Source organism: Equus caballus, chromosome 10 (assembly GCF_041296265.1).
Source record: "Equus caballus isolate H_3958 breed thoroughbred chromosome 10, TB-T2T, whole genome shotgun sequence".
NCBI lineage: Eukaryota > Metazoa > Chordata > Mammalia > Perissodactyla > Equidae > Equus > Equus caballus.
Genome location: NC_091693.1, coordinates 64,174,934 through 64,190,223, shown reverse-complemented (window position 1 = coordinate 64,190,223; position 15,290 = coordinate 64,174,934). Strand labels below are relative to the sequence as shown.

At 39.5% G+C, this 15,290-nt stretch overlaps 1 protein-coding gene across 6 annotated transcripts in view; it reads left to right on the top strand.

Moving 5' to 3' along the window:
* Nucleotides 1-15,290, top strand: part of RTN4IP1 (reticulon 4 interacting protein 1) — a 150,368-nt gene that overhangs the window by 71,182 nt on the left and 63,896 nt on the right. For all 6 annotated transcript variants that reach the window (XR_011422124.1, XR_011422123.1, XM_070223626.1 and 3 more), the window contains exons 6-7: nucleotides 10,741-10,877; nucleotides 14,174-14,357. Coding sequence is in view for 4 of the 6 variants with exons in the window: in XM_070223626.1 (XP_070079727.1) it covers nucleotides 10,741-10,877; nucleotides 14,174-14,357 (321 nt within the window). In the remaining 2 variants the exon portion in view is untranslated. The remainder of the gene's footprint in view (nucleotides 1-10,740; nucleotides 10,878-14,173; nucleotides 14,358-15,290) is intronic.

The window sequence follows — 15,290 nt, the reverse complement described above, 5'->3', positions numbered from 1 at the left end:
CAGAATTACAGATATTATCCCCCAACTGGAAACAACTCATATGTCCAACAGTAAAATGGATAAGTGAATTGTGGTATATTCTTACACTGGAATATTATATAGGCAGGAAAAACTGTAGTTGCTCACAGTGAAGTAGGTGAATCTCACAAGCAGAATGTTAGTGAAAGAAGTCAGATACAAAAGAATACAATCTATATGATTCCATTTAAGATATTCAAGAACAGGTGAAACTAAACAATAGTGTTTAAGGATGCCTACCTAAATAGTAAAACTTGTAAGAAGCAAAACAAAACAAAAACAGTCATAAAAGTCCTGATAGTGGTTATGACTTCTAAAGGAGTGAGGGGCTTTTGATTGGGAGGGGGAAGGTGAGGAGGCTCAGGGGCATGGGTAGTGTTCTAGTTCTTAATCTTGAGTGATGCTTATAATAGTATTTGCTTTGTAATAATTTGTTAAGCTGTACATTTATATTCTGTGCACTTTTCTGTGTGTGTTATATTTCAAAACAAAAATATTTAATAAAATTTAAAAATTGAGTAATAGAAGAGTACCAAGGTTAAATCCCACACGAAGTTATTATAAGAATAAACAATAGAATAACATATCTACAATAAAAACACTTCAAAAAGCATGCCCACAAAACAGATCAAAATGCACCCCATAAGAGGAGCAATGTCAGCATCATGGCAGAGTGAGCTGTTCCTTTAGGCTGTCCCCACTAAGATACAATGAAAAGGACATTCATTAACCAGTGGAGGACGTCCACACAACACAGTAGACTTCTGAGAGAACGATGCAGCCATACGTCTGAAGGTGGGGGCACTGGATCCCTGAGGAAGCAGTGGAAGGAGACAAGTGGATCTCCTCCCCCTCCCCAGAGGCAGTGATCTAGGGTGTGGGACCTCATGTGGTGGCCGCCCTGCGATCTGAGAGGAGACAGTGGAAAGGCAGCCCTCCATGGGAATGCTTTCACTCTCAGAGTTGCCTCCCAGTCCACGAGACCACTCCACACCATGTGGCTAAGTCACCGTGGAGTTGCACCCGCCCCCAAGCTGAGGAGCCCAGGCAGGCAGCCAGTGAGTGAAGAGCAGGAGTGCAGGCAGGAAAGAAAGTGCCCCGTTACCCCCATCCCACCTGGTGCACCAGCTTGGCTGGTTGGCAAGGGCAGAGGATCCCTGTCAGACTGCCTGTGCCTGTGTATATGAAGTGGCCAGGCACAGAGAGCCCTATCAGTACGACTTCCAGTGGACAGGCACAACTGACAGGGGATGCAGCAGGCTCAGCAAACACACCTCCTGTCCCCCAATGGTGGCAGGTGGAATCTGCAACCATATACTACCACTGTTGTGCCGGCAAAGATCCACCCCATCAAATAGCATGAAGAAATTAACACTCCAGACCAGAAGGAAAATGACAAGTATCCAGAAACCAATCTTGAAGTCACAGAAATGTGCAATCTAAATGACAGAGAATTCAAAATAGATATCATAAAGAAACTCAACCAGGTACAAGAAAACTCAGAGTTCAATGAGCTCAGGAATAAAATTAATGAGCAGAGGGAATTCTTCACAAAAGAGATTGAAACTCTAAAAAAAACTAAACAGAAATGTTGAGATGAAGAACCCAGTGAAGGAGAATTTTAAAAAATCTAGAATCCTTAAAAAACAGAGCTGACATTATAGAGGACAGAATTAGTAATTTAGAGGACAGAAATATAGAAATGCTTTAGGTGGAGGAGAGAAAACTAAGACTAAAAAGAAATGAAGAAATTCTCCAGGAAATACCTGACTCAATTAGGAAATGCAACATAAGGGTTATAAGTATTCCAGAGGGAGAAGAGTGGGAGAAAGGAGCAAAGAGCTTTTTCAAAGAAATACTGAGAACTTCCCAAACCTGGAGAAGGAGCTGGCATTACATGTAAATGAAGCTAATAGATCTCCTAGTTACATCAATGTAAAAAGACCTCCAAGGCATATGTTAGCAAAGCTGGCAAAAGTCAGTGACAAAGAAAAAATACTAAGGGCAGCAAAACGGAAGAAAATAACCTACAAAGGAACCCTTATCAGGCTTTCAGCAGATTTCTCAGCAGAAACCTTACAGGCTAGGAGAGAATGGAATGATATATTCAGAATTCTGAAAGACAAAAACTTTCAGCCAAGAATACTCAATCTGGGAACACTATCCTTCAGATATGATGGAGAAATAAAAATTTTGCCAAATAAAACCTGAGGGTGTTCATTGCCAAAAGACCTCCCCAATGAGAAATGATCAAGAAGGTCCTCATACCTGATAAAAAAAAGAATTTGCAAAGCCTTGAACAAGGAGATAAATAGATAGACAAAATCAGAAACATCCACCTCTTTATCAGCACAGGTTAGCAAACAATTATAACATTAAAGATAAAGGGAAGGAAAGCATCAAAAATAGCTATAATCAATTCATTCTATTTTAATTTAATTCTTGTGGGTGAGAAAGACTGGCCCTGAGCTAACATCCATTGCCAATCTTGCTCTTTTTGCTTGAGGAAGATTTTCCCTTGAGCTAACGTCTGTGCCAGTCTTCCTCTATTTTTTATGTATGGGACACTGCCACAGCATGGCTTGACAAGCAGTGTGTAGGTCTGTGCCCAGGATCCGAACTCATGAACCCTGGGCCGCCAAAGCAGAGCATGTGAACTTAACCACTGTGCCACCAGGCTGGCCCCAGTAATCACTTCATTTTAATCACAAACTCACAACACAAAATGGAATAAGGTGTGACAACAGCAACTTAAATGGGGAAGAGGAGAGGGATGGAACCTGTTTAGGCCAAGGAGATAAGAGGCTATTGGAAAATGGACTATCTCTTCTATGAGATCTTTTATATGAACCTCATGGTAACCACTAAACAAAAAATCAGAACAGAGACATAAATGATAAATAAAGAGAAAACTGAGAAAACCATCATAGAAAATCACCAAACTAAAATTACACTCAGAAATACACAGGACAGGAAACAAGGGAAATACAAAATAACTGGAGAATGAGATAAAATGGCAGTATTAAGTCCTTAAATATCAATAATCATCCTAAGTGTAGGTGGATTGAATTCTCCAATCAAAAGACACAGAGGGGATGGATGGATTAAAAAATAAGACCCAACAATATGCTGCCTCCAGGAAACACGTCTCAGCTCTAAAGACAAACACAGGCTCAGAGTGAAGGGATGGAAGATGATACAGCAAGCAAATGACAAACAGAAGAAAGCAGGTGTTGCCATACTTATTTCAGACAAAGTAGACTTCAAGATAAAAAAGGTCATGAGAGACAAAGAGGGCCAGTATATAGTGATAAAAGGGACACTTCACCAAGAGGGCATACATGTATAAATATATTACACCTAACACAGGAGCACCAAAGTACATAAAGCAACTATTAACAGACCTAAAAGGAGAAATTAACAGCAACACAATAATAGTAGGGGACCTCAGCACCCCACTTACATCAATATATCATCCAGACAGGAAGTCAACAAGGAAATAGTGGACTTAAATGAAAACCTAGACCAGGTGGACTTAATAGATATATGTAGAACATTCCATTCAAAAACAGCAGTATATATGTTCTTTTCAAGGGCACGTGGAACATTCTCAAAGATAGACCATATGTCGGGAAACAAGGCAAAGCTCAATAAATTTAAGAAGATTTGAAATCATATCAAACATCTTTTCCAACCATAATGCTATGAAATGAGAAATCAACAAGAAAAAAGCTGGGGAACTGACAAATACGTTGAGACTAAGCAACATGCTACTGAGGAACCAATGGATCAATGAAGAAATTAAAGGAGAAATTAAAAAATATCTGAAGACAAATGAAAATGAAAATACATTATACCAACTCATATGGGATGCAGCAAGCACGGTCCCAAGAGGGAAATTCATAGCAATACAGGCCCACCTTAACAAACAGGAAAAATAGCAAATAAGTAATTTTAAACTACACCTGACAGAACTAGAAAAAGAAGAACAAACAAAGCCCAAAGTCAGCAGGAGGGAAATAATAAAATTAGAGCAAAAATAAATGAAATAGAAATCAAAAAAACAGTAGAAAATATCAGTGGAACTAAGAGCTGGTTCTTTGAGAAGATAAACAAAATTGACAAACTTTAGCCAGACTCACTAAGAAAAAAGAGAGAAGGCTCGAATAAGCAAAATTAGAAATGAAAGAAGAGGAATTACAATGGATACCACAGAAGTAGAATACTGTAAAAAATTATATGCCAACAAATTGGACAATCTGGAAGAAATGGATAAATTCTTACTCATACAACCTCCCAAAACTAAAACAAGAAAAATAGAGAATCTGAATAGACCAATAATCACAAGTAAAGAGATTGAAACAGTAATCAAAACCTCCCCAAAAAACAAAAATCCAGGACCAAATGGCTTCTCTGGAGAGTTCTACCAAACATTCAATGAAGATTTAATACCTATCCTTCTCAAACTATACCAAAAAATTGAAGAAAATGGAATACTTCCTAACTCATTCTGTGAGGCCAGCATCGCCCTGATCCCCAAGCCAGACGAAGACAGCACAAAGAATGAAAATTACAGGCCAATATCTCTGATGAACATAAATGCAAAAATCCTCAACAAAATATTGGCAAACCAAATACAGCAATACATTAAAAGAATCGTACCCCGTGATCAAATGGTGTTTATACCAGAGATGCAGGGATGGTTCAACATCTGCAAATCAATCAATGTGATACACCATGTAAACAAAATGAGGAATAAAAATCACATCATCTCAATAGGTGTAGAAAAAGCATTTGACAAGATCCAACATCCGTTTATGATTTTAAAAACTCTCAATAAAATGGGTATATAAGAAAAGTACCTCAACATTATAAAGGCCGTATATGACAAACCCACAAACCAACATCATACTTAACAGTGAAAAACTGAAAGCCATCCCGCTGAGATCAGGAGCAAGACAAGGGTGCCCAGTCTTGCCACTCTTATTCAGCATAGTACTAGAGATTTTGGCCAGAGCAATTAGGCAAGAAAAAGAAAGAAAAGGTATCCAAATTGGCAAGGAGAAGTGAAACTCTTGTTGTTTGCAGGTGACACAATTCTGTATATAGAAAACCCTAAAGAATCTACCAAAAAACCTTTTAAAAATAATCAACAAAAGCAAAGTTGCAGGGTACAAAATCAACGTACAAAAATCAATGGATTTCTATACTCTAATAACGAACTAGCAGAAAGAGAAGTCAAGAATACACCCATTTACAATCGCAATAAAAAGAATAAATTATCTAGGAATAAATTTAACCAGGGAGGTGAAAGACCTATACAATGAAAACCATAAGACATTTTTGAAAGAAATCAATGACGACATAAAGAAATGGAAGGATATTCCATGCACATGGATTGGGAGAATAAACATAGTTAAACTGTCCATATAATCTAAAGCAATCTACAGATTTAGTGTAATCCCAATCAGAATCTCAATGACATTCTTCACAGAAATAGAAGAAAGAATCCTAAAATTCATATGGGGCAAACAAAAGACCCTGAATAGCTAAAGCAATCCTGAGAAAAAGAACAAAGTTAGAGGCATCAGAATCCCTGACTTCAAAATATACTATAAAGCTATAGTAATCAAAACAGTGTGGTACTGATACAAAAACAGACACACAGATCAATGGAACAGAATTGAAAGCCCAGAAATAAAACTACACATCTATGACCAGCTGATCTTCGACAGAGGAGCCAAGAACATACAATGGAGGAAGGAAAGTCTCTTCAGTAAGTGGTGTTGGGAGAACTGGACAGCCACCTGCAAAAGAATGAAAGTCGACCATTATCTTTCACCATACACAAAAATTAACTCAAAATGGATTAAAAGAGTTGAAGGTAAGATGTGAAACCATAAAATTCCTAGAAGAAAATATAGATGGTACACTCTTTGACATCGGTCTTAGAAGGATCTTTTCGAATACCATGTCTACTCAGGCATGGGAAACAAAAGAAAAAATAAACACATGAAACTACATCAGACTAAAGAGCTTCTGCAAGACAAAGGAAACCAAGAACAAAACAAAAAGACAACCCACCAACTGGGACAAAATATTTGCAAATCATATATCCGACAAGGGGTTAATCTCCAAAATATATAAAGACCTCATCAATTCAACAACAAAAAGCAAACAATCCGATTAAAAAATGGGCAGAGGATATGAACAGACATTTTTCCAAAGAAGATATACAGACGGCCAGTAGGCACATGAAAAGATGTTCATCATCACTAATCATTAGGGAAATGCAAATCAAAACTACGATGAGATATCACCTTACATCCATTAGAATGACTATAATTACCAAGACAAAAAACATCAAATGTTGGAGAGGATATGGATAAAAGGGCACCCTCATGCACTACTGGTGGGAATGCAAACTGGTGCAGCCACTATGGAAAACAGTATGGAGATTTCCCAAAATATTAAAAATAGAAATACTGTACAATCCAGCTATCCCCCTACTGAGTATTTATCCAAAGAACCTGAAATCAACAATTCAAAGAGACTTATGCACCCCTATGTTCATTGAAGCATCATTTACAGTAGCCAAGACATAGAAGCAACTCAAGTGCCCATCAACGGATGAATGGATAAAGAAGATGTGGGACATATATACAATGGAATACTACTCAGCCATAAAAAAGACAAAATCATCCCATTTGCAACAACATGGATGGAGCTTGAGAGTATTATGTTAAGCAGAAAAGGCCAGACAGAGAAAGACAAACACCACTTGATTTCACTCATATGCAGAGGATAAACATATGGACAAAGAGAACAGATTAGTGGTTACCAGAGGAGAAGCGGGTTGGGGGGCGGGCATAAGAGGTAAAAGGGCACATATATATATATGGTCACGGACAAATAAAAATGTATACCTGAAATCTCACAATCTTATAAACTGTTATGACTTCAAGAAAACAATGTAACCTACTATTTCAAAACAAGCTTAGAAAACATTAAAAATATCATACAAGACATGAAAGAACAAAATTGAATTGGAAAAACTCAGAAAAAAAGTAAAAATAGATTTAAAGAATCCTTTAGCAATGAATACTAAACTAGAAGGAACTTAGTAGCAAGTAAACACAACACACAATGCTGCCCTAATAGAAATAGAATGTGTACAAAGGAAAAATGTTAAATTACAAAAGAAAGAAAGAGATACAAACAGATTCAAGAGAAAGTGTCAAACATTGAAGACAGGACAGTAGATTGATAGTGGAGAATAGGAGTCTCTGAAGAGGAAAACCAAAGCGGGAATGGGACGGTTACTAAAACCTGTAATTCAAGAAACTTCCCTAATTTCCTGAAATTAAATGATTTGAAACTATATATTAAATGATCATAGCACTGACCTAAGAACATGAACCCAGAATGAGCAATATCAAAGAAAACTATAATAAAATTACTGGGCTTTAAAGAAAAAGAAAAAAATCCTTGGGACATCTAAAAAAAACAAAACACATGACTTAGAAGTAAAATTAGATTATCATCGGACTTTTTGACAGCTTTATTGCCAGGGGGAAAAATGGAGTAACATGTTTAAGACGCTTGAGAAAGAGTATGCTAAGAATTTTATATATAGCAAAACTGGCCTTCACGTGTAAAAAGGACACATGAGCTGTTAATAACATGCACAAACTTGGAGAATATGTTCTTTGGATCTCTTTCTGAGAAATCTACCAGAGAATGAGCTTCTGACGACTAAAATGACTAGAGAGACATCGAATTAAGGACTGGTGGTAAATGTTAAATGTGAAGTTATCTGTAAAACTAAAGCTAAATGAGGGCTTAGAAAGAATGTAGTGTGTAGCAGCCATATGCTCTGACAAGGTAAATATAGTACAACTTTTCTTAGAAAGGGGGAAAATAGGGAAAGTATATGTTAAAATTACTTTAATGCTTTCATTAATTATATTGGTAGTGATATTAGTATTCTTATTCAGAGCAAAAATGGGTATTTATGGCATATTTTAATTCTGTCATCTCCTGTGTCTTTGACAACTGGGATCCCAGGTGTGGAAGAAAGGAGATACAAATGTAACAGAAAAAAGTAAAAGCTTTGTGGTCTTGAATTTGAATTGGAAGTATGAATATGAACTTAAGAGATATTTTAGGTACGTGTATATGTAAAGCTATCTCTTGTAAAATGATTGCCCACTAAAAGAACACAGGGCCTCTTGGAGAAATAGGGCACAAAATATATGAGAATGAGCCTGGAATATATTAGATGGCAGGGAAACTATCAAAGGCTGGTTGAGTCATGCCAAAAAGACTCAGGGGCCTGCTTGAAGAAACTCCCAAGGATGTGACAATTGGAGCTTCAGTGATAGTAACAATAATTACAGTGGATTGAAACCTTTCAAATATGTTTAAATCCATGATTTTGTGATGGTGTTTTTTTTTAAAAAGTGATCACTTTTGGAAATGATCGGGAACCAGTTTATTATTTTATAAAGTGATAAATAAAGGGAAACAATTGTTTGTCTTGCCTTCCTTATATAAACTATACACCTGAGTAAACAAAATAGTGTATGAGGGAGGTGTTTCTTTATAAAAGTGTTCCAACTGCTAAATGAAAAAAGAAGAGATGGAATATTACCATTTTGGAATAGACGGCTGTTAAGATAATAAAAAGAGCAACCGCCAGACATGATGTACCTCCTAGGATTTTGCCAGACACTGTCCATAGTCTTGCTAAAGGGATTGAAACAGGAAATCCAGAGCACAGAGCAAATGTGGCGCTGCCCCCTGAGTGTGCAGTCAGAAATTCCAGATGGGCAACTGCGGGTCCGGTGGCCTGGATTCTTTCACACGCAGATAGTCAGAAAGCGAAGGGTTAGAAGAGGAGTCGATAGTAGTTTAGAAGGAGACTTAAGCGACCTGCTTTAAAAATGCACAAGCCTAAACCGCAGTGTCTAGGGAGTGCATATATGGGTGACAAGACAATGTTTTATGATGCAAGGAGGCGATTACTGTAAATGTCGAGATAATGACTAGGGAGGGTGGGCGTGCTGGGACAGAGCAGACGGAAGAGCTGTGGGAAGGGCTTCCAGCCTTGTGTTTGAGTGAGTGGTGTCTGCCTTATAGGCGTTTCCTATACTTGTGTTTTATTTTACATAATTTTTTTTCTAAAGCTGTTTTTAAAACCTTTTAGTAGTGTTCAAAGATGCTAGACGGTTTGAAGTAGGAGAGGAAAAACTAGAAATTTGGGGAAAAATTCATTAAACTGTTTCAACATGTAACAAAGCCTTCCTGAGGATTTAATACTGTTTAAAGAAAACACATTTTAACGTAGGTGCTTAGAACGCCATTTCCTTTTTTCTTGACAGTGTCTTTTTTATATAGATACTGGATATTCATCTTGGATTATATTCTTCACATATTTGAATTTAGTTTGAGACTTGCTGTTGAAGGCAACATGTTGTCATATCAAATGTTTCTGCAGCCCATAAACATAATAAAATGTGTATGACGTCGCTCCTAAATGTTTTAATTCCTCTCAGATTTCCAGGGCATATAAACCTTTGGTTAATATTACTTTTTTTTTTTTGCTGAGAAAGGTTCACCATGATCTAACATCCACTGCTCATCTGTTATGATCTCTAAGTATCCATACGAAAATTTCTTGGTGAACTTCAAGTAGCTATTCTCAAATTATGCTGATTATGACCCCCTTTTAATTCTGTGAAATTGTCATTATAGAAAAGAGTTACAGCAATTTAGGAGCAGGATGATTTCTGGATACTTAATCCTGAATAACAGAATTTTCTTCTTTTTATTTGTCTAGTTATTCCTCACTATTTTAAGATATAAGATACCTGCATTTTAAATCCCAAAAACCACTTATTTAGGTCTTTTTATGCCAAAGGAGAGGACCTGATCCATATTTTGAAAATAAAATGGCCATATTTTCTTCCTCACCTTTTTAAAGAACATCTTTTCATTTATTGCCTAGCACCTGTTAGCCAGTTGCTTTGGTACAGCTGTCTAACTCAAGACTGTATTAATACTTATTGGAGATGCAAATGAAGATCTTGCGTTTGTATGTTCTGGACACATTTAATACTCTTGTGTTTTTCTTTTGCTGAGGAAGATTTGCCCTGAGCTAACATCTGTGCCAATCTTCTTTTATTTTGTATGTGCGTTGCTGGCACAGCATGGCTGCCAATGAGTGGTGCAGGCCTGTGCCTGGGAACTGAACCTGGGCCACTGAAGTGGAGCACGCTGAACTTAACCATTAGGCCCTGGGCTGGCCCCTGGACACATTTAAAATAGTCGTTTTCCGAGGACATGATTTTTTTTTTCCTTTTTTTGTTTGGCTATTTACCTTTGTCATCATTGAAAACACTAAACTTGAGGCTATTTACTCCTGTCTTTTCTGATACTGGTGAGGCCCTGAGCCCTTCACAGAGTGTATTGGTTATAACTTCATGACAGCAAGGCAACTAGGTGTCTCCTCCAGGGAAAATGAGATCATTTCTTGGGATTTTCTTAGTAAACAAAGGTTTAATCGTTTTTTCTAGTCTCTGACAGATGGCTTCCTGTAGTTCTTGCTAAGATGAGGCACTTAGAGTTCCTAGAGATTAGGCTGATATATGTACACAGAGCGCCAACTGTTTTTTTTTTAATGCAATCACTTTTTCTACTCTCCCCCTTTTTCTTTGGCAGGTAATGAAAGCTTGGGATGCCCACGTGACAGCCGTTTGCTCTCGGGATGCCAGTGAACTTGTGAGGAAGCTTGGGGCGGATGATGTACTTGATTACAAATCTGGAAATATGGAAGAGCAGTTGAAATCTTTAAAACCGTGTGTATTCAAACAGTGTTCTTACTGGGAAGTTGATAGTACAAGCCTGAGATGGTTTGGTGGCCTTCCTTGTTGGAATCTTAGAGAAGAATCTATGAAAACACGCATTATCATTAGAAGTCATTTAAGTTGGTTTCTGTTTTAGTTCCAGATATTAATACAGCATAGTCATACAATGAAATATCTACTGAGGAAAGTATTTTGCTTACATGGTTAGTTTTTAAGTTAACTTACTTTTATTGCTGCTTTGTAAGAGGTCTGAAGGCAAAATTGGAAGTGCATTCTCTTCAGTGGCATCTCTCACCACAGGAAGGACATAGAGCCATGCATGAAAATACACAATTAGTACTTAGCATGTTTTCAGTGTTTGGGCTTAATAAGGAGCTTCAGAGAAACAAAGGCAGTATAAATATTGGTCATGGGCGCCTGTGGATGTTCTCAGTGCCTCTGAGTGCCAGGCTGCGATTTGGCCTAATGTCCCAAACAAGAGCGGACTCAGGAATCCTCTTGGGCGCTGTCGATCCCACCTGTGCTTGGGCAGACGTAGAGAGGGGCTGACTAATCTGGTCTTCCTCTAGCCAACGCACGGCTGAAGTGGAGAGCACAACTGAGGAGTATTTAGAAAGCTGTTCTACTTCTTTTTCAAAGATTTTTTCCTTTTTTAAATTAGTTTGCAGAAGCTAATTATTCTTGCCCACTTTGAGTAGAAATATGTTTTCAGGGGTTAAAAAAAAAAAGAAGAAAAGAAAAGGGACCCCCTGTCTGACACTGCCTAGCCTTTCTCAACCAGCACCCCCACTTCTCCACAGGAGCATGGCTGTGCAGCCAGAAGCAGCCGGCCAACTCGGTATTCCTTCAACTATATGGCGTATGGACTGCTGGGCGGTGTTCTAAACAGAGGACATAGACACAGTGGTGAACGAGACACATTCCCCCTTTCCTGGGGCTTGTGTTCTGTTCAGGAGGTTTTGGTGGTCAGTGCTCTCAAGAACACTGATGCAGGGAAAGGGAACAACAAAAGATTGGGAGGAGGCTGTTTCGGGTGGGGCCGTGTAAGAATGCCTAGAGGCTTCCGAGGGCAGGATGGGAGGGGTCTTTTTGGTCTTGATTCTGGCTGTCTCCTACTTGGAACGGTATAGTACATGTAGTAGGTGCTCAATAAATACTTGTTCAATGAATTATTGAGGGAATCTAGGAGAAGAGCACTGTTCTGAGGGAGATAACAGCAAATATAAAGCCCCTGTGGCAGGAACACGCTTCGCATATTTGAGAGATGACACTGTCCCTTGCAGAGATCTTGTCAGCTGCCTGCGTGTCAGGATGTGGGCCTCTCTGGGCCTCCAAGATCTGGCTTCTAGATAGTGGTAGTTTGGGGTGATCTCTGGCTTCCAGGCAGTGGTCGTTTCAGTTGCTCTCTGGCTTCCAGACAATGTTAGTTTCGATTGATCTCATCTCTTCTACTGCTTCTAGGAGTAGCAGAGTGAGGCTGAGGCCAAGGCCAGCCCATTCCCCTCTATCTACCTTAAGTTCTCTACGTGTCTGGAATTTGTCACCCGAGAACAAAGAACCTGATAGATGGAAGGCTGGAGCACACTGTCTCGCCTGCCACGTCTGCGCTGCAGTCTGCGGCTCAGCATCTCTGGCGACTGGCCTTCTCCTTTGCCTGCCCTTTTCCAGTAGGGAGACCTCCCCCGCTTACAGATGCAAGCCATTACCTTTTTCTTTGACAGCTTTAGTTAAAATTGATGTTTGTAACTTCTGCCTGGAGTTTGGCCTCTGAATCCACCTAGAATAAATCTGTTCCTTCTTCCAAATAGTAGTAGCTTTTTAGATTTGAATCTTAGAATTTTACAGCAGGGAAGGGCTTTGAAATCTTTGGGTTCAACTCTATCATGTTATAGCTGAGAAAAATGGGGCAGAGGATTTCTGAGTTTTTACATCTCAGGGTCATGGCCCTTAGTCATTAGTGGGAGACCTGGATCTGCGCCTGGTCTCCAGACTTCCTTTTCAGGCAGCGCCTGTTCTCTAATCCCAGGCTGTCCTTAAGTTTGACTTAAATTAGGTATCATTATATTTGTTTATTCAAAATTTGGGAATGAAGTCGAATCTTAAAAGTAGAAACTTAAACTCATAAACAGAATTTTCTGGGTTTTTCTATTGAGAAGAATTGTCATCTTGTAAGATCATTTGCCTGCACTTCACGTCCTTATTTGCTCTTCCTTAGTTTAGTCCCACGAAAGACTCAAGATCCACAAAGTTGCCCAAAGCTGGTTTTAGAAGTTTGGATCTTTGACTTCATCCAGATGAATTTAGAAGGGAAACAGGATTTACCAAAAAGGAATTCATCTGTTAATTTGCTTAATTTATTAGCATGCGTTCTCTAAATAGATCTTTGTTTTCAAAAGTCTTTAAAAGCTTCATTGTATTCTATCCACTTTATGTAGAATGTAGTGCTTCTAGCAGTTTTGGATTAGATTGAAGGAACTGAATGTCTGTCACCTCCCGTGATCCCATTATGACTGGGTTTTTGGCGTGTTAGAGCGGCATTGAACACTGAAAGCAGGCTGTTGATTTCTTTGTACGTTGTCCCGATGCTGTGCCTGAAACCAAAAAATAGGAAATTTCATGAGGCAAAGAGGGTGCTTCTACAAGCAGCTCTGACTGTGGAGGGAATACAAACAAATCTTTTTGTGGGTGAAAGCCTTACATATTTTCAAATATTCGTGTGCACTAAAGAATACTTTGACTTACATTGGGTGGATGGCTTCGCAGTTTTCTGTAAAGCTTGAGTCAGGGTTTCTCAACCTTGGCAACCTTACTTTCTCAACTATGGACATTTTGGGCTGCATAATTTTTTATTGTGGGGGGCGGTTCTGTGTATTGTAGGATGTTTATCATCATCTCTGGCCTCTAGATGCCTGTCGTTCCTTCCTACCACCTCCCCCAACTGAGACAACTAAAATGTCTCTGGACATTGCCTAATATATCCCCTGGGGGCCAAAATCACCCTCAGTTGAGAAGCACTTGTTTAAGTCATTCCTAAAGTTTTAGAAAGTAAGATTAATGACAGGAAAAGTAGTTCCTTTTGACTTACCTCGGAGAAAAGCCGGAGATCCAGTGAATCGCTATGCCCTTCTCTCCTTTGTCAAAGCAACACCCCTCTGCTGGGCGACTTGGGGCAGCGCGGTTTATGAGCTCTGGAATAAACCCTACAGCCAGCTGGCCATGGGAGTGACGGGATTGGAGCCCTGCATGAAGATGAACAAGGATGTTTTGATTTGATTCTTTCTCTCCAGGTTTGATTTTATCCTTGATAATGTTGGCGGATCCACCGAAACGTGGGCTCTGAGTTTTCTCAAGAAATGGTCAGGAGCCACATACGTGACTTTGGTGACTCCTTTCCTCCTGAACATGGACCGATTGGGCATAGCAGATGGCATGTTGCAGACAGGCGTCACCGTGGGCTCTAAGACATTAAAGGTAGGGAGGAGAGTCTTGGTTGGTGAGAGCGAGCAGGCGCCTCATGCTTCTGGAAATTGGTTTCCACCTACCCAGTTTCTTTTCTTTTGAAGGCAACATAGCACAGAGGCTGCAAGCATGGGCTCTGGAGTCACACAGTGACTGGGTTAAAATTCTGGCCTCCACTAAGTCACTAGGTGACACCATGTAAGTTACTTAATGTCTCTAAGCCCCAATGTCTTTACCTGTAAAATGAGGCTAATAGTACATCTACCCTACTGCCTGTCGTAAGGATTAAATGAGATAATCCGTGTGAAGAACTTGGCACAATGCCTAGTACATGAAAAGCTCTTATTAAATGTTAGCCTTTATTATTACCATCTGATAGCCCCTCTGCTTCCTTCTTGCCTCTACCTGCTGGTGCTCTCCCTGTTTCACCAGTCTTAACACACACGGTGTCCTGTATGGGAAGGCAGAAACTTTATTAAGACAGTGTACAGCTGGCTCTGTTCATAGTAGTAGCATGGGGATGTGCCAGCAATTCCCAGACCAGGACTTTCAGACCTTTAGAAGCCCATGGGCATTTTTTGAGTTTCAGAAACCTAAGGGCAATTGTATTCTTTCTTCAGTGAGGCTACAAGGACTAATAGAACCATCATGCCTTTTCTGGAATTGTACCAACTTGTGCTAACGCTGCGTATGCCATGTGAGTCAGAAACTCTAGCTATTGATGGCATTCTGGGAATTTCTGAGACTTGTTAGTCAGCCTGACTCAGTTAATGGGGCCACTATTACCAGGGCCATAAGGAGGTATGTCACCCAGCTGAGCACCCAGCGGAGCTGGTGCAGATCAGGCCGCATTACAGGACTGACAGCAGAGCCTAAGAGTCTGCTCTCCACTGACCATGAGAGCTTCTTGTCGTCGCAGTGAGGTGGAGCTCCTATGGTGTCATG